At 40.8% G+C, this 24,071-nt stretch overlaps 1 protein-coding gene across 2 annotated transcripts in view; it reads left to right on the forward strand.

Annotated features, from left to right (window-relative positions):
* ValRS (Valyl-tRNA synthetase) overlaps window positions 1-24,071 on the forward strand; it is a 134,988-nt gene that overhangs the window by 107,827 nt on the left and 3,090 nt on the right. For both annotated transcript variants that reach the window (XM_071692200.1, XM_071692201.1), the window contains 3 exons: window positions 1,916-2,033; window positions 11,615-11,781; window positions 15,529-15,639. In XM_071692200.1, the coding sequence (XP_071548301.1) occupies window positions 1,916-2,033; window positions 11,615-11,781; window positions 15,529-15,639 (396 nt within the window). The remainder of the gene's footprint in view (window positions 1-1,915; window positions 2,034-11,614; window positions 11,782-15,528; window positions 15,640-24,071) is intronic.

Genomic DNA, 24,071 nt, shown 5'->3' on the forward strand with positions numbered 1-24,071 from the left:
TTCTTAATACCTTCCACAGAGCATCTCTATCAACTCTATCATATGCCTTCTCCAGATCCATAAATGCTACATACAAATCCATTTGCTTTTCTAAGTATTTCTCACATACATTCTTCAAAGCAAACACCTGATCCACACATCCTCTACCACTTCTGAAACCACACTGCTCTTCCCCAATCTGATGCTCTGTACATGCCTTCACCCTCTCAATCAATACCCTCCCATATAATTTACCAGGAATACTCAACAAACTTATACCTCTGTAATTTGAGCACTCACTCTTATCCCCTTTGCCTTTGTACAGTGGCACTATGCACTCATTCCGCCAATCCTCAGGCACCTCACCATGAGTCATACATACATTAAATAACCTTACCAACCAGTCAACAATACAGTCACCCCCTTTTTTAATAAATTCCACTGCAATACCATCCAAACCTGCTGCCTTGCCGGCTTTCATCTTCCGCAAAGCTTTCACTACCTCTTCTCTGTTTACCAAATCATTTTCCCTAACCCTCTCACTTTGCACACCACCTCGACCAAAACACCCTATATCTGCCACTCTATCATCAAACACATTCAACAAACCTTCAAAATACTCACTCCATCTCCTTCTCACATCACCACTACTTGTTTTCACCTCCCCATTTGCGCCCTTCACTGAAGTTCCCATTTGCTCCCTTGTCTTACGCACTTTATTTACCTCCTTCCAGAACATCTTTTTATTCTCCCTAAAAGTTAATGATACTCTCTCACCCCAACTCTCATTTGCCCTTTTTTTCACCTCTTGCACCTTTCTCTTGACCTCCTGTCAATTGTTAATACTTGTCACAATTCATTATTTTTTTTTGCTCATAATTATTACTTACACCCTTTGTTTAGTACTATGTTGCTAACATAATGTAATTGTAATCAGGAATCATAATCATTGGAATTGATTCCATGTTTTTTGAGGAATTGTAATCAATTCCATTGCAGAAGTAATCATTATCATGATTACATTATGAGTACCTGCCAGTTGTGAAGGCTAAGTATATGCTCTCCACAGAAAAAAAGTAAATTTTGGGAAAATAAAAAATGAATTAGGCCTATACTAAGATTGTGAGTGTGACTTAACTATAAAGATTATATAAAATGTACCCAAGAAAAGTCTATAATCCAAGTGTTACTCGTTTAGCAAAGGGCAGGGGAGCTGGGCAAGAACTGATTATGTTCTGTTAGGACCAGCAGCTGGTCAGGAAGATGTTGTAGGTTTGAAAATATAGCATTTTTTTACAGCAAGTTGCATTGAATCTAGCTATAACCTTACAATTTGGCATTATTCTGAAGATAGTAACTTTCTTTTCTTATTATACCTAATATTCATAGTCACATTTCAGCCAGCGAAATGTTTGCTTGGCCCTGTTTTCCTCTGATAATGTAATTTGTAATCATCATCAGTCACAAACCTTTGGAAACATAATTGTAATCAATTCCAACGCTTCGTAGGTGGAATTGTAATCACAGTCTTCCTAAGTAATCGCAATCAATTCCATGGGTGATGGAATCATGTTTGCTACGTTGTGTAATATCACCTCTGCCTCTGCGAATCCCATGACCCCTCTGCCCCTCTCTTACCTCCACCATCAGTCATCCCCCGCCCCCTCTCGCCTCCTTCTCCCTTGATTCAGATCTATGAATTAATCCACTTAGGGTTCACACCTACCTGACTGTTAGTGATTGCACCAGCCAGGACTGTGGGTAACTGTACATAGTTTCTTCCAAAAAAAAAAAGTGGGGGATGGGGATTCTGGAGGAAGAGGTTTAATTTCTATTATGAGAGGAAAATTAATATAATTTTTTTTCAAAATTGCAGCTTCCCCCATTCCTGATTCTAATGAAGAATCAAGAGAATTAAACTATTTTTTATTTTCAGTATGATGTGTTCCTGGATGAGGAGATTAATGAAAAGTTTAAGTTTGGTCAGAAAGTCATTGGTGAGGTGAGATCTACAAAGGCAAAGTATGACATACCTCACAAGACCAAAATTGAATGTAAGTTGTCTACTTTATTTATGTTAGAATGACTGACTACTAAGAAGTTATCCATGTGTGCATGATAATAAAAACAATGAGCACTTCTGCTAAGGCAAAATGATTGTATAAGAGAATTTGAATTTTAAAATGCACCTGAATGGAAATGCCTATAGATGTATTGTGAACTGACCTTTAAGTAATTACATTGTGTATGTATATGTATACATGGTGATGAATATATATATATGTGTATGCACATGTATGTATATATGAGCAGATGGGTCTTTCTTTCTTTCTTTGTTTTCTTGGTACTACCTCACTAGTGTGGGATACACTGATCAAGTATAATAATATAAAAAGATAATATTTGAAACTGTTCTGTACTTCTTTACATTTTTACTATAGAGCATCTTGTCTTGGCCTTGAGTTACTCTAGTTGGTATCTAATGAATTATCTATTAAAGATATCCAACTGACTTAGAAACTTGAGGGCTGTAAATCAGATCACTCTGGTCTCTTCCTTCCTTGGTAGGCAGTAGGTGGCCACCAGCCAAGTATGACCATCCTGAGTATTGGGAGGGTTAGTGATTGCTGTGCAGTGGGCCAGCACTTCAGTGGCTGTCAAGTCTCACACCTTTGGCCCAGGTTACTATCTTTTTCCTGCTGGCATTAACTCTAGTGACTTATTCTTTGTAGCAAGATTTTCTTATGGGGAGTGCTACCATCTATTATCTGTGTGTAGTAGGCAGCCGATGACCAGGGAGATATATAGTACTAGTACTACCTGCCTGGGTATCAGGAGGGTTAGTGACATCTGCTGAGTGAGCCAGCACTTTTATGATTGGAGGTCCTAGGTTATTAAAACCCCATAACAATGCAATAGTCATCCCAGGATAAGAGATACCCTCCCTTGTCCAGATAATACTTCTTCCCAGAACCTGTCCACACTACCTTCTGCTGTCTCGTGTTTTGCAGCAATCACATCCTTAGCGCCTCTTGCAATAATTACATTGTTGCACTCATCTGACCCAGGTAGCTGTCTTTTCTTTCTACCTCACTAACATGTATACTATTGGCATTCTGTCTGCAAACATACAATCTCTCCTTGTCATATGTAACACTTGACAACACTTAAATCACTCTGCTCATTCTTCTTAACTCATTTTCCTGTGGTGAGCACTGTATGCTAACCCTCCCTTTTGGCAAAATGGTTGTAGCAGTTGAAAGGAGTAGGAAGGAACATTTAGGCTGGCTTATTAGGTACAAATATTAGGTAGTGGTAGGTAGCAGCATTAGATAGTAGTCATTAGGAACATTGGATAGGAGCCTCTGCAAAGAGTGCACTAGACTTGCCCTCTTCCTGTGGCTAGTTAAGGGTGAGGCACTAAAGGCTAAGAAGCAGCACTGGAGTTCTTTAGTTATAGAAACTCTGTTGCCATGGCCACTACTTTGAGAGAGTCCAATTGTAACAGGCATCAGAGGTATAGATAGATAGATAGATAGGTGAACAAATTTAGACTTGTGCCATTATTGAATGCATACATTTTTATCAAAAAAATTTCAAATTTTCAGTTATTTACAACTTTTACATCACATGGTAGTGTGATCCAGGTACCCATTATTGTGTCACAGTAGAATAATTTTTAATCCTTTCTGCAGATAGTAGTTGGTAGGCAGCCCCCAACCGGGGAGGTCTATTGCTGTTACTATCAGCCCGGGTAATGGGAGGGTTAGTGACAGCGGCATTGTAAGCTAATACCTCAGTGATTGTCAAGTTGCATTCCTATGACCCAGTTAGCTGTCTTTGCTTTCTGCCTCACCCACATGTGAACAACTTTTCATGTGGTAAGTGCTGTATCCTAGCCCTGCCTTTTGGCAAAATGGTAGGAGCACTAGGTAGAAGTAGTAGATAGGATCATTAAGTATAAGTACAAGGTTGGTACATTAAGTAGAGGTAGTCAGTAAGAACATTAGGTAGGAGTCTGGAAATACTGCACTAGTGTTTGAGAAGACAGGAGTTAGCAAGAGTACTTATGTGTGGAAAATGGAGAAATAAGCGAGGTTTGAGCAGGTGCATGGTGCTTGTAAGGGGAAGGTGGCAGGACTAGCCCAGTAATCCCATTTTGATGAGACAGAAAGTAAGAAAGGCTGTCCTAACAGACTTCACTTTAATGCTCCTCAGTCGGGACAACAGTAACACCTTGTGTGGCTGCTGTCAACAGACTATCTGAGCCCTCCCTCTCACTGGCAGCAGAGTCACTCATGCATGCCTCATTCCCCAATCAGGTATAAGTTGATCAATGTAGGTGAAATAATTCAATTAGGCACCAGATTGATTTAGTACTGAGTTGCCCTATGCCAGTGGATTGTTGAGGACGAGGTACTAAAAGACTAGGAAGTTCATAAGCACCAACAAGTTTTCTGTTGGATTCAAATCCAGTGAATTCCCAGGCCAGTCATTAATAAACTCCAGTGCACAGTCTTTAAGCCACTCAGTGACTAGTTTGGCAGTGTGGTGGGGAGCCCCTTCGTACACGAAACACTTTAGCCTTGCACTTTTTGAACAAATCTATAAGATGGACACACAGTAACTAGAGGTACCTATGTCTGTTCATGGTTAAAGTCTTTGGCAACACTATGAGGCCCCCATCACCATAATAACTGAGACAGTCCTAAACCATAAGTGAAGCAACGGAACTTTAAAGTGCTTGCAATGTACTTGGGGTCAAATGGATCACAGTTTTTTTCAGCTGTAAACACATCTGCCATGGCTACCTGTCACAAAAAAGCTGGATTCATCACTCCACTAGACACTTCTGAACTTAGCTGTATCCCACATTACATATACTTAATCACCGTTTCCTGTGTCAGTGAGGTAGTGCCTGGAAACAAATGAAGAATGGCCCGTCCCCTCATATACACATACATATACATAAACGCCCATACACACACATATACATATCAAAATATACACATATACATACATACACATACAAAGAAATATATACACATGTACATATTCATACTTGCTTGCCTTCATCCATTTCCAGTGCTACCCTGCCACATACAAAATAGCATCACCACCTCTGCTTCAGCGAGGTAGCGCAGGAAAACAGACAAAAAAGGCTGCATTCGTTCATACTCAGTCTCTAACTGTCTTGTGTAATGTACCAAAACCACAGCTCCCGATCCATATCCAGGCCCCACAGACTTTCCTTGGTTTACCTCATATGTTTCACATGCCCTAGTTCAGTCCATTGACAGCATATACCACATCGTTCCAATTCACTGTATGCCTTGCACGCCTCTCACCCTCCTCTACGTTCAGGCCCCAATCACTCAAAATCTTTTTAACTCCATCCTTCCACCTCCAATTTGGTCCTTGTTCCCTCCACCTCTGACACATATACCTTCGTCAATTTTTCTTCACTCATTCTCTCCATATGTCCAAACCATTTCAGCACACCCTCTTCTGCTCTCTCAACCATATTCTTTTTATTTCCACACATCTTTCTTACCCTTTCATTACTTACTCAATCAGACCACCTCATACCACATATTGTCCTCAAACATTTTGTTTGCAACACATTCACCCTTCTCCATACCAACCCTATCTATAGCCCATGCCTCTTAACCATATAATATTGTTGGAACTACTATTCCTTCCAATATATTCATTTTTACTCTGAGATACGTTCTCTCCTTCCACACATTCTTCATTGCTCCCAGAGCCTTTGCCCCATCACCCACTTTGTGACTCACTTCTGCTTCCAAGGTTCCATTCGCTGCTGAATCTACTCCCAGATATCTAAAACACTTCTTTTCCTCCCATTTTTCTCCATTGAAACTTACCTTCCAATTAACTTGCATTTACTCTCAACTTTCTCCTTTTGCACTTTTTTCCAAACTCAGTTACCAACTTCTGCAGTTTCTTTCTCGAATCAGCCACCAGAGCTCTATCATCAGTGAACAACTGACACTTCCCATGCCCTCCCATCCTTAACAGACTACATACTTGCCTCTCTCCAAAACTCTTGCATTTACCTTCCCACCCATAAACACATTAAACAACCATGGGGACATCACCAACCCCTGCTACAGACCAACCTTCACTGGGACCCAACCTTTCTCTTCTCTTCCTATTACACATGCCTTACATACTTGGTAAAACTCTTACATACTTGGTAAAAACTTTTCATTGCTTCAAGCAGCTTACCTCCCAAAACTTTTCATTGCTTCAAGCAGCTTACCTCCCACACCATACAAGACCTTCCACAAAGCATCTCTTCCAACCCTGTCATAAATGCTACATACAAATACATCTGTTTTTCTAAGTATTTCTCCCACACATTCTTCAAAGTAAACACCTGATCCACACATCCTCAACCACTTATGAAACCACATTGCTCTTCCCCAGTGTACATGCCTTCACCCTCTCAATCAATACCCTCCCATACAATTTCCTAGGAATACTAAACAAACTTATGCCTCTGTAGTTTGAACACTCACCTTTATCCCCTTTGCCTTTACGATGGCACTATGCATGCATTCCGCCAATCCTCAGGCACTTCACCATGATCCCCTTTCTTAATAAATTCTACTGCAATACCATCCAAACCCACCACCTTGCTGGATTTCATCTTCCTCAAAACTTTCACTACCTCTTCTCTCTTAACCAAACCATTCTTCCTAACCCTCTCACTTTGTACACCACCATGACTAAAACACCCTACATAGCCACTCTCATCAAACCTTCAGAATACCCACTCCATCACTACCTGTTATTACTTACCCTCCTTGTCCCCTTTACCAATGTTCCCATTTGTTTTCTTGTCATACACACATTATTTACCATCTTCCAAAACCTTTTTATTCTTCCTAAAGTTTAATAATACTTTCTCACCCCAACTTTCATTTGCCCTCTTTTTCAACCCTTGCATGTTTCTCTTGACCTGCTACTTTCTTTTATACATCTCCAAGTCATTTGCACTCCTTCCTTGTAATTACCATCGACATGCCTCTCTTTTCTCTTTCACTAACAACTGTACTTCTTCATCCCACCACTCGCTACCATTTCTAATATGCCGACCTTTCACCTTTCTCATGCCACATGCATCTTTTGCTTATGCCATCACTGCTTCTCTAAATATATCCCATTCCTCACCCACTTCTCTCATGGTATTTGCTCTCACTTTTTGCCATTTTACACTTGATCTCTCCTGGTACTTCCTCACACAAGTCTCCTTTCCAAGCTCACTTACTCTCACCACTCTTCTCCCCAACATTCTCTCTTCTTTTTTGAAAACCTCTACAAATCTTCACCTTCGCCTCCACAAGATAGTGATCAGACATCCATGCAGCTGCCCCTCTCAGCACATTAACATCCAAAAGTCTCCTTTTTTCATCCATATCAATTAACACATAATCCAATAATGCCCTTTGACCATCTCTCCTACTCACATATGTATACTTATGTATATCTCTCTTTTTAAACCAGGAATTCCCTATCACCAGTCTTTTTTCAGCACACAAATTCACAAGCTCTTCACCATTTCCATTCACAACACTGAATAATCCATGTACACTAATTATATCCTCACCTGCCATATTACTCATCTTCCCATTTAAACCACCCATCACTAATACCTGGTCTCAAGCACTATAGCTGCTGACACACTCACTCAGCTGCTCCCAAGTCACTTGCTTCTCATTATCTTTCTTCTCATGACCAGGTGCATAAGCACCAATAATCACCCATCTTTCTCCATCCACTTTCAGTTGTACCCTCATCAATCTAGAATTTACTTTCTTACACCCTATCAAACACTCCCTAACTCCTGCTTCAGGAGTAGTGCTACTCTTTCCTTAGTTCTTATCTTCTCACCAACCCCTGACTTTACTCCCAAGACTTTTCCAAACCATTCTTTGCTTTTACCCTTGAGCTTCATTTCACTCAGAGCCAGAACATCCAGGTTTCTTTCCTCAAACATATAACCTATCCTTTCTTCTCATCTTGATTACATCCACACATGTCCAGGCACCCTTATCTGAGCCTTCAAGGAGGATGAGCACTCCCTGCTTGACTCCTGTTTCCCCTTTTAAAAATTGAAACACTATATTTTTTTTTTCTTTTTTTTGTCGCTGTCTCCCGCGTTTGCGAGGTAGCGCAAGGAAACAGACGAAAGAATATATTTTTTTTTCTTTTTTTTGTCGCTGTCTCCCGCGTTTGCGAGGTAGCGCAAGGAAACAGACGAAAGAAATGGCCCAACCCACCCCCATACACATGTATATACATACACGTCCACACACGCAAATATACATACCTATACAGCTTTCCATGGTTTACCCCAGACGCTTCACATGCCCTGATTCAATCCACTGACAGCACTTCAACCCCGGTATACGACATCGATCCAATTCACTCTATTCCTTGCCCTCCTTTCACCCTCCTGCATGTTCAGGCCCCGATCACACAAAATCTTTTTCACTCCATCTTTCCACCTCCAATTTGGTCTCCCACTTCTCCTCGTTCCCTCCACCTCCGACACATATATCCTCTTGGTCAATCTTTCCTCACTCATTCTCTCCATGTGCCCAAACCATTTCAAAACACCCTCTTCTGCTCTCTCAACCACGCTCTTTTTATTTCCACACATCTCTCTTACCCTTACGTTACTTACTCGATCAAACCACCTCACACCACACATTGTCCTCAAACATCTCATTTCCAGCACATCCACCCTCCTTCGCACAACTCTATCCATAGCCCACGCCTCGCAACCATACAACATTGTTGGAACCACTATTCCTTCAAACATACCCATTTTTGCTTTCCGAGATAATGTTCTCGACTTCCACACATTCTTCAAGGCTCCCAGGATTTTCGCCCCCTCCCCCACCCTATGATCCACTTCCGCTTCCATGGTTCCATCCACTGCCAGATCCACTCCCAGATATCTTAAAACACTTTACTTCCTCCAGTTTTTCTCCATTCAAACTTAACTCCCAATTGACTTGACCCTCAACCCTACTGTACCTAATAACCTTGCTCTTATTCACATTTACTCTTAACTTTCTTCTTTCACACACTTTACCAAACTCAGTCACCAGCTTCTGCAGTTTCTCACATGAATCAGCCACCAGTGCTGTATCATCAGCGAACAACAACTGACTCACTTCCCAAGCTCTCTCATCCACAACAGACTTCATACTTGCCCCTCTTTCCAAAACTCTTGCATTCACCTCCCTAACAACCCCATCCATAAACAAATTAAACAACCATGGAGACATCACACACCCCTGCCGCAAACCTACATTCACTGAGAACCAATCACTTTCCTCTCTTCCTACACGTACACATGCCTTACATCCTCGATAAAAACTTTTCACTGCTTCTAACAACTTGCCCCCCACACCATATATTCTTAATACCTTTCACAGAGCATCTCTATCAACTCTATCATATGCCTTCTCCAGATCCATAAATGCTACATACAAATCCATTTGCTTTTCTAAGTATTTCTCACATACATTCTTCTAAGCAAACACCTGATCCACGCATCCTCTACCACTTCTGAAACCACACTGCTCTTCCCCAATCTGATGCTCTGTACATGCCTTCACCCTCTCAATCAATACCCTCCCGTATAATTTACCAGGAATACTCAACAAACTTATATCTCTGAAATTTGAGCACTCACTCTTATCCCCTTTGCCTTTGTACAATGGCACTATGCATGCATTCCACCGATCCTCAGGCACCTCACCATGAGTCATACATACATTAAATAACCTTACCAACCAGTCAATAATACAGTCACCCCCTTTTTTAATAAATTCCACTGCAGTACCATCCAAACCTGCTGCCTTGCTGGCTTTCATCTTCCACAAAGCTTTTACTACCTCTTCTCTGTTTACCAAATCATTTTCCCTAACCCTCTCACTTATATATTTCATGCAAAATCTGACTTTTTCCTCTGGTGCCTACAGGTTATGAGTTGTTTGGGATGCAGGCTGCAGCTCTGGTACTTAAGATCCTCATATAAGTGGCACTGCACAGTCCTTACTAACACATCACGGAGGAGTCTATGTTTTTTCTTGATGTTTAAGAATGTTGAGAGGTTTTACTGGGCTTCCAAAGGCATTTCACATGGGTCACTGTACCAGTGGCACCTCTTATTATTAAATCTCTTCACCCATCCTGGCATTGATCTCAAGCTCAAACCAGTAATATCAGAAATTTTACTAAATAGCTTATATCCCTTTTAAAGTGCACCCATAGAAGTTATTTTGTCACTTGTAAGTTGAATATTTTCAACCACAGTAGGTTGTATAGGTCTGAAAAGAGGGGGAAAAAAAGAAAAGAAAATCCAGGGCATAGGAGTGGATCACAGCAAGGATTCCCATCTCCTACAACAGCTAAACTGCTACTGGTTCACGCTCATATGATATGGCAGCATATCATGTAGTTGCCACTGCTCAATAGAGGGTGATAACTTCAGTGGCAGACACCATAACTATTTTAGATGAGGTAAAGTTATTTGCATCAGTATAATTGCAGCGGTCTCACTTGTGCTCTATTCACTTGTGGGCACTGTATATTCATAAACCCATTATAGATGTATAAATGTAACATACAAACAATGAAAAGAAATAAAAAAGACATGTTTTATCATTGTTAGAAATGTACTATGGACTGGTTGGGCTTGCTGCATTGTCTGCTTTGCTTTAGCCATAATCTTGTTTGTCTTGACAATAATGTGATTGGTGGTCATAAGTAAAACGATGGTGTGCGGTATTGGCAACCTAATCTCAATTTCTACTGGGCTTTATCAGTTACACTATTACTTTGCCTGTTGCAAACTTCTAGATTTTCCACTCATGGTTATAAAATTATGAGGCTGTAACATGATGCAGTATATCAGAACACAGAGTGCTCATAACATACATCCACTGCATTGCTTACATACTGGGCAGGAGGAAGTTGTGGGGAGAAACACTGCGTGATGTCACGTGACACTCAAAAGATGTTTCTCACCCACTCAGGATGAAGGTTTAGATTACGTTAATCCCCTCTCTTTCCAATGGAAAACGGCGTTCATGTGAAACTGTTTGACTTACAGCAATTTAGTTCCCCCAGTAAACTGACTATTTGTGCTAAACGACATATTACAGAGCATCTTTCAGCGGGGACCCTCTATTTTTTTTCAATCTTGATTGCAGTTTCTTGTGTTAGAGATAGCATCAGGAACAGATGAAAGGCCACACCCACGTTCAGGCCCCACAAACCTTTGTATAGCATTTATTTAGAATAAATGCTGTAAGGGCTGAGACAAAAGGTTGTATTTGTGTGAAGAATCCATAGAAACTGAAGTAGGGAACAAAGGTGTTTGAAGCAGAAAGGATAGTGTATGGAAAAGTTTAACAATTATGATGTTGAATGATTTAGGATTTTTCCAGATACCATTTGTCTGAGCTTTACATTGATTAGAGTATAACTATATAGTTTATTACATTGATTAGAATATAAATATATAGTGTGCTTACATATCCATAGAAACTTCATCTAAGTTTTTTAAAATAATTTTCATAATTTTCAGTAACCCTTCAGACTGAGAGTTCTGTCAACAAAGCAACATTGGAGTCTCTTGTACAGGATATTGCCACCTTATCGGTGTCATCAAATGTCATAGTGTCATCAGAGAAGCCAAAAGGCTCAGTTCCCATACCTGTTAATGCAGATACTGTGGCTTGGATGAAATTGCAGGTTAGAAAATTTTAATCGTCCTTAAAATTTGTGATATGTGTATCAGACATGTAAGTGTATTAGATTTAAGTGTATTATACTGTTATTACTATTCTTGATTGCAGTTTCCCACTTCACTGAGACAGCACCAGGAAACAGACAGAGAAAAACCCATCCACTCATATACGCATATATATACGTATATACACATACATATACAGATATACATACACATGCTTATACATATATACGTGTACATGTTCATGCTTGCTTGCCTTCACCCATTCCTGGCGCCACCCTTCCCCACTGGAAATAGCATTGCCTCCCCTGGCATCAGTGAGGTAGTGCCAGGAAACAGCTGAAGAATGGCCACACCCACTCACATCCATTCTCTAGCTGTGATGTGTAATGCACCAACACCACAGCTCCTTATCCACAACCAGGCCCCACAGACCTTTCCATGGTTTACTGCAGATGCATATTGTCCTCTCATCCATAAAGCATTGATGGGACTGCTGTACATCAAACATACCTGTCTGCCCTTAAGCACAGTGATCTTTCCTTCCACACATTGCTCAGGGCACCCAAGTCCATTGCCCCCATCCCTATGGCTCACTTCAGTGCCAGTGGTTCCATTTGCTGCCATATCCATATAAAGCACTTCACTTCCTCTAAGGTGTCTTTATACAAGCCCATACTTCAGGTAACCTCTCTCTTTTCACTACTGAACCTTGTTTTTATTCACATTTAGTCTTAACTTTGTCCTTTCATACTCTCTCCCAAACTCAGATACCAGCTTCTGCCGTTTCTCACTTGAATCTGCCACCTGTGTCATATCATCAGCAAACAATAACTCTCCCCTCACCCCCAGCAGCCTGCATAACTGCTACTTTCTTCAGAACCCTTGCATTCACCCCCCCTCCTCCTCATCTCCCCATTCATAAATAGATTAAACAGCCTTGGGGACATTAAACACCCTTGCCCCAGACCCACCTTCACATGGAACCACTCACTGTTCTCTCTACCCAATTGCACACATGCATTACTTTCTAGTTAAAAACTTCTCTGCCTCTAATAGCTTTCTTCACTTTCCATAAATGCCACATACAAATCCTTGTTTCTCTAAGTATTTCTTACACATTCTTCAAAGCAAGCACCTGAATCAGACAACTGCAACCACTCCTGAAACCGCATTGTTCCTCCCCAGCCTGATACTTTCTGCATGTCGCTATCCTCTCAGTCACAACTCATCCATGTAGCTTACCAGTTACACTCAACAAACCAGTTATACCTCTGTAAATCAAACAGTCACTTTTGTCATCCCTGCCTTCATACAGTAACACTATACATGCATTCTGCCAATCTTCAGGTATTTCACCATGATCCATATAGATACTGAAAATTGTAAATGTCCAAATAAACAATAAAGTTACCTCCATCATAAGAAATTCATTTGTAACACCATCTACTCACCCACCATACTACATTTCATCTTATTTAGGGATTTCACCATCCTTTTTCACCAAACCTCTTGCTATGGTTCAATCACTTTGCATACCTTCTCAACTCAAACATCTTACAGCTGCCACCCCATCATCAAATACACAGTAATTCTTCAAAGTACTTACTCCAACTTCTCTTCATCTCGTCAATGCTTGTTACAACTTCCTTATTTGCTCACTTCACAGATGTTCCCATTTGTTTTCTTGTTTTTCATACACTGTTAACCTCTTTCCAAAACATGTAATTCTCCCCAAAGTTAACTGATGCTTACCCCAATTCTCATTTGCCCTCTTTTCAGCCCCTGCACATTCCTTTTTTACATCCTTTTGCTTTCTCTTGCTCTCCTTCATTTTAAATACTGCCCATGCAACTCTTTTCTGTTTCACTGGCAATTTTACATCATCATCCCCCCACTCACTACCCTTTCTGACCTGCCAACTTCCCACATGCAGCACTGCTTCCCAAAATACCTTCCATTCCTCAAGCTTAGTTTACTCTCCCCTTTTGCAATTGTACATTCAGTCTCTCCTGGTATTTCTTCACAAAAGTCTAGGCATTCTCTAGGCATTCTTCTTTTCACCACCCTCTTCTCAGCTTTATCCTTTCCTCTCTTCTGAAAACCTTTAGAAATCTTCACTTCTGTCTCAACCAGGTAAATGATTAGACATCCTACCAGCTACCCCTCTTAGCACATTCAAATCCAAGAGTTACTCTTTTGCATGCCTATTAATTAGTATGTAACCCAGTAATACCCATGTACCTTCTTTCTTACTTACTGACATATACTTGTATGTAACCCTCTTTTTGAAATAGGTATTGTCAATTACCAGTCCGTTTTTGGCACACAACTCCATAAGCTGTACCCATTTCCATTCATCTCGCTGAAAACCCCTTGCCTCCAAATTATATTCTCAACTATCTTCATATTTAAATCAACCATCAAAGTTATTCAGTCTTTTGAATCAAAACTTCTGCTGTACTCACTCTGTTGCTCCTATAACACTTGCCTTTCAATCTCTTTCTTAATGTGGCCAAGTGCATAAACACTAATCACCCTTCTCACTTAATCAGCTTCCATTTTAACCACATCAGTCAGGAGCTCACTTCCTTATATTCTTTCACACACTTTGTAACTCCTGCTTCAACAATAGTGTTACCTCTTCCTTAGCACTCATCCTCTCACTAAACCCTGATGTTACCCCTAAGATATTCCCAAACTGTTCTTTCTCCTTACCCTTGAGCTTTGTTTCAGTCATTCCTAGAACATTCAGTTTCCTTTTCTCAAACATACAAATTATCTCTCCTTTCCTCTCATCTTGTTTACATCTGCACACATTTAGGCACTTCAGCATGAGCTTTCAAGGAGGATGAGCTCTCCTCAGTTGGCTTTTTTGTTCCATTCCCATCTTTTAGAAATTAAAATACATGAGGGGGAAAGTACCAGCCTCCCACCCTTTTTAGTCTCTCCTATGACAAACTCCACATATTGTCCTCAGATATTTCATTTCCAACAGATTCTCCCTCTTCTATGCATTCTTATTTACAGCCCATACCCGGCATGCATACAGCACTATTGGGACTACCGTACCTTCAAACATACCCGTATTTGTCATCCCAGATTGTAATCTCTCTTTCCACACATTACTCAGTGCTCCTAGAACCTTCACCCCCTGTATGACTCATTTACACTTCCATGGTTCCATTTACTGCCATATCTTCTTCCAGGTATTTAAAATACTCAGTTTTCTCTAAGGTCTCTCCATTCACACACATGAAACATCATGTCTCTGTGTGCTACTAAACCTTATAACCTTACTTTTACTCTCGACTTTCTCCTTTAAAACCTCTCCCAAACGTAGAGACCAGTTTCTACAGTTTCTCACTTGAATCTTTCACCAGCACTGGCCATCCACAAACATCAAATGACTCACCTCCCAGACCCTCTCCACCCATGCATTAACCTCCCTCACCACCCCATCCATCAACAAATTTAAACTACCAAGGTGACATCTCACACCTCTGCAACAGACCCACCCTCACCTGGAAGCACACTGGACCTGAATCAAGTACATTTGAAAGTAAACCAAGAAGCTTTACACATCTGATGCATTCCACGTAAAAGTAGACTTAATCATGATAGAGGTACATGTATAGATAATTCCAGGTGGAGAACTAGGATATTTATTCATTGAATATATGTACCCTCATTTATACATTCACAGTACAAGGATTTACAATACTCATTGCATTTTATTTTCCTTCCAGGGTTTAATAAACTTGAGTAAATGCAAAGAGAAAATCCAGAAGAGAATTGAGGATGCAGAAGACAGGCTGAAAAGTCTTCAGAGTGAGATGACAAAAGCAAACTACAATAAGGTACAAAATTTTGTCTTTCAGCTCAAGGTTTTTCTTTCTATTTGATTATGAGAAATAAATACAGTGACAGCAATTCATTTGTTAGTTTTGAATGAAGTAAATGTAGAATTTCATAACATATTCTTGGCACATCCATAATATAATTCAGTTCCCATTTAAGCAATTTTGTAATATTAGGACATGAGCTAAATCACAAAAAGCATAGCTAGTCAGAGTATTCACAGTAGCCAGAACAACATTCTGAATCATAGCAGCAAAGGCAACAATGACTGAAGACTACCCTGACAAATCCACAATATGCTATCCATTATCACAGCCAGACCAGAAATGAACTAAACTACCTTACAGATCATGCCAGTAATGCAACCTAGAGAGTATCACCACACTTAGCAGGAGTACAAGCATTTTAAATTGAAATTTCGTTACTTTCTTTGATTCTGATAGTATTTCTTTGACAAATGATCAAAATGTTTTGGGATAATCCTTTTCCCTACTTCTGACTATGATGGTGTTCTTTTGTGAGAACAGAGGATATATTATTTTGGGGCCTGTTTAAAGGTGACAGCTGGTCATTATTTGGTTGTAGTTTTCATGTAAATTGAAACTTCAATGCCTGTAGTTAAGTGCTCCCAATTTATCCTAATTAAGTTATATCCATTATAGTAATGCAAATAAGAGCAAGGTTAGGTTCAGTAAGGTTGAGGGACAAGTAAATTGGGAGGTAAGTTTCAATGGAGGAAAACTGGAGGAAGTGAAGTGTTTTAGATATCTGGGAGTGGATTTAGCAGCGGATGGAACCATGGAAGTGGAAGTGAGTCACAGGGTGGGGGAGGGGGCGAAGGTTCTGGGAGCATTGAAGAATGTGTGGAAGGAGAGAACGTTATCCCGGAGAGCATGGGCATGTTGGAAGGAATAGTGGTTACAACAATGTTATATGCTTGCGAGGCATGGGCTATAGATAGGGCTATATGGAGGGGGGTGGATGTGTTGGAAATGAAATGTTTGAGGACAGTATGTGGTGTGAGGTGGTTTAATCAAGTAAGTAATGAAATGGTAAGAGATGTGTGGTAATAAAAAGAGTGTGGTCGAGAGAGTAGAAGAGAGTGTGTTGAAATGGTTTGGTCACATGGAGAGAATGAGTGAGGATATATGTGTCAGAGGTGGAAGGAACAAGAAGTGGGAGATCAAATTGGAGGTGGAAGGATGGAGTGAAAAAGATTTTGAGCGATCGGGGCCTGAACACACAGGAGGGTGAAAGGCGCTTAAGGAATAGAGTGAATTGGAACGATGTGGTATACCGGAGTGGACATGCTGTCAGTGAATTGAACCAGGGCATGTGAAGCATCTGAGGTAAATCGTGGAAAGTTTTGTGGGGCCTAGATGTGGAAAGGGAGCTGTAGGAGACCAAATAAGAGGTGGAAGGATGGAGTGAAAAAGATTTTGGGTGATCAGGGCCTGAACATACAGGAGGGTGAAAGGCGTGCAAGGAATAGAGTGAATTGGAACAATGTGGTATACCGGGGTTGACGTGCAGTCAGTGGATTGAACCAGGGCATGTGAAGCGTCTGGGGTAAACCATGGAAAGTTTTGTGGGGATTGGATGTGGAAAGGGAGCTGTGGTTTCGGTGCATTATACATGACAGCAAGAGACTGAGTGTGAACAAATGTGGCCTTTGTTGTCTTCCTAGCATTACTGCGTGCACATGCGGGGGGAGGGGGTTGCCATTTCATGTGTGGCAGCGTGAATGAATAAGGGCAGACAGTATGAATTATGTACATGTGTATATATCTGTATGTACATATATGTATACGTTGAGATGTATAGGTATGATTATATGTGCATGTGTGGACGTGTATGTATATACATGTGTATGAGGGTAGGTTGGGCCATTCTTTCGTCTGTTTCCTTGCGCTACCTCGCTAACGCAGGAGACGGCGACAAAGTGTAATAATAATGATAAAAATGTATATGTATGTATACGTTGAAATGTATAGGTATGTATATGTGTGTGTGTGGGCATTTATGTATATGCATGTGCATGTGGGTGGGTTGGGCCTTTCTTTCATCTGTTTCCTTGCGCTACCTCGCTAATGCAGTTGACAGCGACTATGTATTATAAAAATAATAAGTAATGGATTTGTAATTAGCTTTCATGGATCTGGAGAAGGCATATCATATGGTTAATAGAGATACTTTGCTGAATGTCTTAAGAATATACGGTGTGGAAGGAAAGCTGCTAGAGGCAGTAAAAAGTTCTTATCAAGCGTGTAAAGCGTAAAGCATGTGTACACGTAGGAAGAGAGGAGAGTTTTTACGAGAAGGTTGTTCTGGGGCAGGGCTGTGTGATATCTCCATGGAGGTTCAATTTGTTTATGGATTTGATGGTTAGGGAGGTAAATGCAAGAGTTTTGGAGAGGGGTGAGTATGCAATCTGTGGGGGATGAGAGGGATGAGTCAGTTGTTGTTCAGTGATGATTACAGCTTTGGTGGCAGATTTGAATAAGAAACTACAGAAGTTTGTGACTGAGTTTGGAAGAGTGTGTGAAAGAAGAAAGTTAAGATTAAATGTGAATAAAATCAAGGTAATTATGTTCAACAACGTTTAGGGACAAGTAGTTGGGATGCTAGTTTCAGTGGAGAAAAACTGGAGGAAGTGAGGTTTTTTAGATATCTTGGAGTGGACAGGGCAGCAAATGGAACCATGAAAGCAGAAGCAAGTCATAAGATAGGGGAGGGAGCAAAGGTTTTGGAAACACTGCAAAATGTGTGGAGAGAGAACGTTAATTGGGAGGGCAAAAATGAGTATGTTTGAAGAAATAGCAGTCTCAGCAATATTATACAGATGCAGGGCATGGGCTACAGTTCAGGCTGGGTGAAGGAGGATGGATGTGTTGGAAATAAAATGCCTGAGGACAGTATGTAGTGTGAAGTGGTTTGATCAAATAAGTAATGGAAGCGTAAGAAAGATGTGTGGTATGTGGTTGAGAGAGAAGAAGAGGGTGTATTGAAATGGTTTGGACATATAAAGAGAATGAGTAAGGAAAGGTTGACCAAGAGGTTATATGTGTTTGAAAAGGAGGGGACAAGAACAGGGAGACCAAATTGGAAATGGAAATATGGAGTGATTTTGATTTTGAGTGATTTGGGCCTGAACATGCAGGAGGGCAAAAGGCATGCACGGGATAGAGCGAATTGGTTCGATGTGGTATACTGGGTCGACATGCTGTCAGTGAATTGAACCAGGGCATGTGAAGAGTCCAGCATAAATCATGGAAAGATTTGTGGGGCCTGGATGTGGTTTTACTGCATTACACAACAGCAAGAGAATGGATGTAAACGGATGTGGCCTTTCTTAATTCTGTTCCAAGCACTACCTTGCTAATGCGGTAAATGGCAATCAAGTATGAAAGAAAGTAATTTGTTAACTATGTTTTCAGCTGTATCCGGTACAGTTTTAAATATTTAGCCTTCATGATTGTTCTGATTAGGGAGTGATCATGATTTTACACATCACAACACATCAGAATAATTTCAGGAAAATTTGGTCTTTTACTTTCCTTCCATTATCCAGCTCAAACTAACTGTATTCTTTCCTATTGTTCTGCAGGTCCAGTGTCACGTATTAACTCATGCCAAATGACCCTTTAGCCCTCCACTTTGTGTTGTGATAACTTTATGTGGCCTTTAGATTAAGCATAACGTGATTACTATCAGTATTTTAGAATTTAAGTATATAACTGGGGATAGGGGAAAAAAATTCCCACACATTCCCCACATGTCATATAAGGCAACTAAAGGGGACGGAAGCAGGGGGGCTAGAAATCTTCCTCTCCTTGCATTTTAACTTTCAAAAGATTTCTAAAAGAGGAAACAGGAGTCATGCGAGGAGTGCTCATCCTCCTCCAAGGCTCAGATTGGGGTGTCTAAATGTGTGTAGATGTAACCAAGATGAGAAAAAAGGAGAGATAGGTAGTGTGTTTGAGGAAACGAAGCTCAAGGGTAAAGGGTAAGAGTGGTTTGGGAATGTTTTAGGAGTAAAGTCATGGGTTGGTGAGAGGACAAGAGCAAAGAAAGGAGCAGCACTACTTCTGAAGCAGTTGTGGGAGTATGTGATAGAGTGTATATGTAAACTCTAGATTGGTATGGGTAAAACTGAAAGTTGATGGAGAAATATCATGAGATGCTAGTGTCCTGGGAGCAGCCGAGTGAGTGTGTTAGCAGTTTTGATGCACGAGACTGAATTATAGTGATGGGTGATTTGAATGAAAAGGTGAGTAATGTGGCAGTTGAGGGAATAATTGGTGTACATGGGGTGTTCCGCGTTGTAAATGAAAATGGTGAAGAGCTCGTAGATTTGTGTGCTGAAAAAGGACTGGTAATTAGGAATACCTGGTTTAAAAAGAGATATACATAAGTATATGTATGTAAGTAGGAGAGATGGCCAGAGAGTGTTATTGGATTATGTGTTAATTGATAGGCGCATGAAAGAGAGACTTTTGGATGTTAATGTGCTGAGAGGTGCAACTGGAGGGATGTCTGATCATTATTTTGTAGAGGCGAAGGTGAAGATTTGTAGAGGTTTTCAGAAAAGAAGAGAAAATGTTGGGGTGAAGAGAGTAGTGAGAGTAAGGGAGCTTGGGAAGGAGACTTGTGTGAGGAAGTACCAGGAGAGACTGAGTGCAGAATGGAAAAAGGTGAGAGCAAAGGACGTAAGGGGAGTGGGGGAGGAATGGGATGTATTTAGGGAAGCAGTGATGGCTTGTGCAAAAGATGCTTGTGGCATGAGAAGCATGGGAGGTGGGCAGATTAGAAAGGGTAGTGAGTGGTGGGATGAAGAGGTAAGATTATTAGTGAGAGAAGAGAGAGGCATTTGGACAATTTTTACAAATGACTGGGAGATGTATAAAAGAAAGGCAAGAGGTCAAGAGAAAGGTACAAGAGGTGAAAAAGAGGGCAAATGAGAGTTGGGGTGAGAGAGTATCATTAAATTTTAGGGAGAATAAAAAGATGTTTTGGAAGGAGGTAAATAAAATGCGTAAGACAAGAGAACAAATGGGAACATTTGTGAAGGGGCTAATGGGGAGATAATAACAAGTAATGGTGATGTGAGAATGAGATGGAGTGAGTATTTTGAAGGTTTGTTGAATGTGTTAGATGATAGAGTGGCAGTTATAGGGTGTTTTGGTCAAGGTGGTGTGTGAAGTGAAAGGGTCAGGGATAATGGTTTGCTAAACAGAGAAGAAGTAATGAAAGCTTTGTGGAAGATGAAAGCCAGGAAGGCGGTGGGTTTGGATGACATTGCAGTGGAATTTATTAAAAAAGGGGATGACTGTGTTGTTGACTGGATGGTAATGATATTCAAAAAATGTATGGCTCATGGTGAAGTGCCTGAGGATTGGCAGAATGCATGCATAGTGCCATTGTACAAAGGCAAAGGGGATAAAGATGTGTTAAAATTACAGAGGTATAAGTTTGTTGAGTATTCCTGGGAAATTATATGGGAGGGTATTGATCAAGAGGGTGAAGGCATGTACAGAGCATCAGATTGGGGAAGAGCATTGTGATTTCAGAAGTGGTAGAGGATGTGTAGATCAGGTGTTTGCTTTGAAGAATGTATGTGAGAAATACTTAGAAAAGCAAATGGATTTGTATGTAGCATTTATGGATCTGGAGAAGGCATATAATTAGAGTTGACAGAGATGCTCTCTGGAAGGTATTATGAGTATATGGTGTGGGAAGCAAGTTGCTAGAAGCAGTGAAAAGGTTTTATCAAGGATGTAAGGCGTGTACGAATAGGAAGTGAGGAAAGTGATTGGTTCCCAGTGAATGTTGGCTTGCAGTAGGGGTGGATGATGTCTCCATTATTGTTTAACTTGTTTATGGATGGGGTTGTTAGGGAGGTGAATACAAGAGTTTTGGAGAGGGGCAAGTATGCAGTCTGTTGTGGATGAGAGGGCTTGGGAAGCAAGTCAGTTGTTGTTCGCTGATGATACAGTGCTGGTGGCTGATTCGGGTGACAAACTGCAGAAGCTGGGGACTGAGTTAGGTAAAGTGTGTGAAAGAAGAAAGCCGAGAGTAAATGTGAATAAGAGCAAGGTTTTGAGGTTTGTTAGGACTGAGGGACAAGTCAGTTGGGGGGTAAGTTTGAATGGAGAAAAAGTAGAGGAAGTGAAGTATTTTAGATATCTGGAAGTGGATTTGGCAGTGGATGGAACCATGGTGGCAGGAGTGAGTCACAGAGTGGGGGGGTGGGGGGGGGGCAAAGGTTCTGGGAGCATTGAAGAATGTGTGGAAGGCGAGAACGTTATCTCGGAATGCAAAACTGGGTATGTTTGGAAGAAAAGTGGTTCCAACAATGTTATATGGTTGCGAGGCGTGGGCTATAGATAGGGTTGTGTGGAGGAGGGTGGATGTGTTAGAAATGAGATGTTTGAGGACAATATGTGGTGTGAGGTGGTTTGATCGAGTAAGTAATGAAAGGGTAAGAGAGTTATGTGGTAATATAAAGAGTGTGGTTGAGAGAGCAGAAGACGGTGTATTGAAATGGTTTGGTCACATGGAGAGAATGAGTGAGGAAAGATTGACAAAGAGGATATGTGTGTCAGAGGTGGAGAGATTGAAGAGAAATGGGAGACCAAATTGGAGGTGGAAAGATGGAGTGAAAAAGATTTTGAGCTATCGGGGCCTGAACATGCTTTCTAGGAAGGTGAAAGGCGTACAAGGAATTAAGTGAATTGGAACGATGTGGTATACTGGGGTTGACGTGCTGTCAGTGGATTGAACCAGGGCATTTGAAGCATCTGCGGTAAACCATGGAAAGTTTTGTGGGGCCTAGATGTGGAAAGGGAGCTGTTGTTTCGGTACATTATACATGACAGCTAGAGACTGAGTGTGAATGAATTTGCCTTTTATTGTCTTTTCCTAGCACTACCTCATGCACATGCAGAGATAGGGGGTGTCATTTCTTGTGTGGCGGAGTGGCGACGGGAATAAATAAAGGCAACAAGTATGAATTATGTAAGTGTTTATATGTCTGTGTATGTATATGGATATGTTGAATTGTATAGGTATGTATATGTGCGTGTGTGGACGTGTATGTATATACATGTGTATGTGGACAAGTATGTACATGTTATGTGAACAAGTATGTATATACATGTGTATGTGGGTGGTTTGGGCCATTCTTTTGCGTTTCCTTGCACTACCTTGCTAACACGGGAGACAGCAACAAAGTATAATAAATATAAATAAATAACTATTAAAACATAACTACTATGCCTTCTCCAGATCCATAAATGCTACATACAAATCCATTTGCTTTTCTAAGTATTTCTCACATACATTCTTCAAAGCAAACACCTGATCCACACATCCTCTACCACTTCTGAAACCACACTGCTCTTCCCCAATCTGATACTCTGTACATGCCTTCACCCTCTCAATCAATACCCTCCCATATAATTTACCAGGAATACTCAACAAACTTATACCTCTGTAATTTGAGCACTCACTCTTATCCCCTTTGCCTTTGTACAATGGCACTATGCACGCATTCTTCCAGTCCTCAGGCACCTCACCATGAGTCATACATACATTAAATAACCTTATCAACCAGTCAATAATACAGTCACCCCCTTTTTTTTAATAAATTCCACTGCAATACCATCCAAACCTACTGCCTTGCCGGCTTTCATCTTCCGCAAAGCTTTTACTACCTCTTCTCTGTTTACCAAATCATTTTCCATAACCCTCTCACTTTGCACACCACCTCGACCAAAACACCCTATATCTGCCACTCTATCATCAAACACATTCAACAAACCTTCAAAATACTCACTCTATCTCCTGCTCACATCACCACTACTTGTTATCACCTCCCCATTTGCGCCCTTCACTGAAGTTCCCATTTGCTCCCTTGTCTTACGCACTTTATTTACCTCCTTCCAAAACATCTTTTTATTCTCCCTAAAATTTAATGATACTCTCTCACCCCAACTCTCATTTGCCCTCTTTTTCACCTTTCTCTTGACCTACTGTCTCTTTCTTTTATACATCTCCCACTCAATTGCATTTTTTCCATGCAAAAATCGTTCAAATGCCTCTCTCTTCTCTTTCACTAATACTCTTACTTCTTCATCCCACCACTCACTACCCTTTCTAATCAACCCACCTCCCACTCTTCTCATGCCACAAGCATCTTTTGCACAATCCATCACTGATTCCCTAAATACATCCCATTCCTCCCCCACTCCCCTTACTTCCATTGTTCTCACCTTTTTCCATTCTGTACTCAGTCTCTCCTGGTACTTCCTCACACAAGTCTCCTTCCCAAGCTCACTTACTCTCACCACCCTCTTCACCCCAACATTCACTCTTCTTTTCTGAAAACCCATACAAATCTTCACCTTAGCCTCCACAAGATAATGATCAG

This window comes from Panulirus ornatus, chromosome 52 (genome assembly GCF_036320965.1).
Source record: "Panulirus ornatus isolate Po-2019 chromosome 52, ASM3632096v1, whole genome shotgun sequence".
In the NCBI taxonomy this organism is placed as follows: Eukaryota; Metazoa; Arthropoda; class Malacostraca; order Decapoda; family Palinuridae; genus Panulirus; species Panulirus ornatus.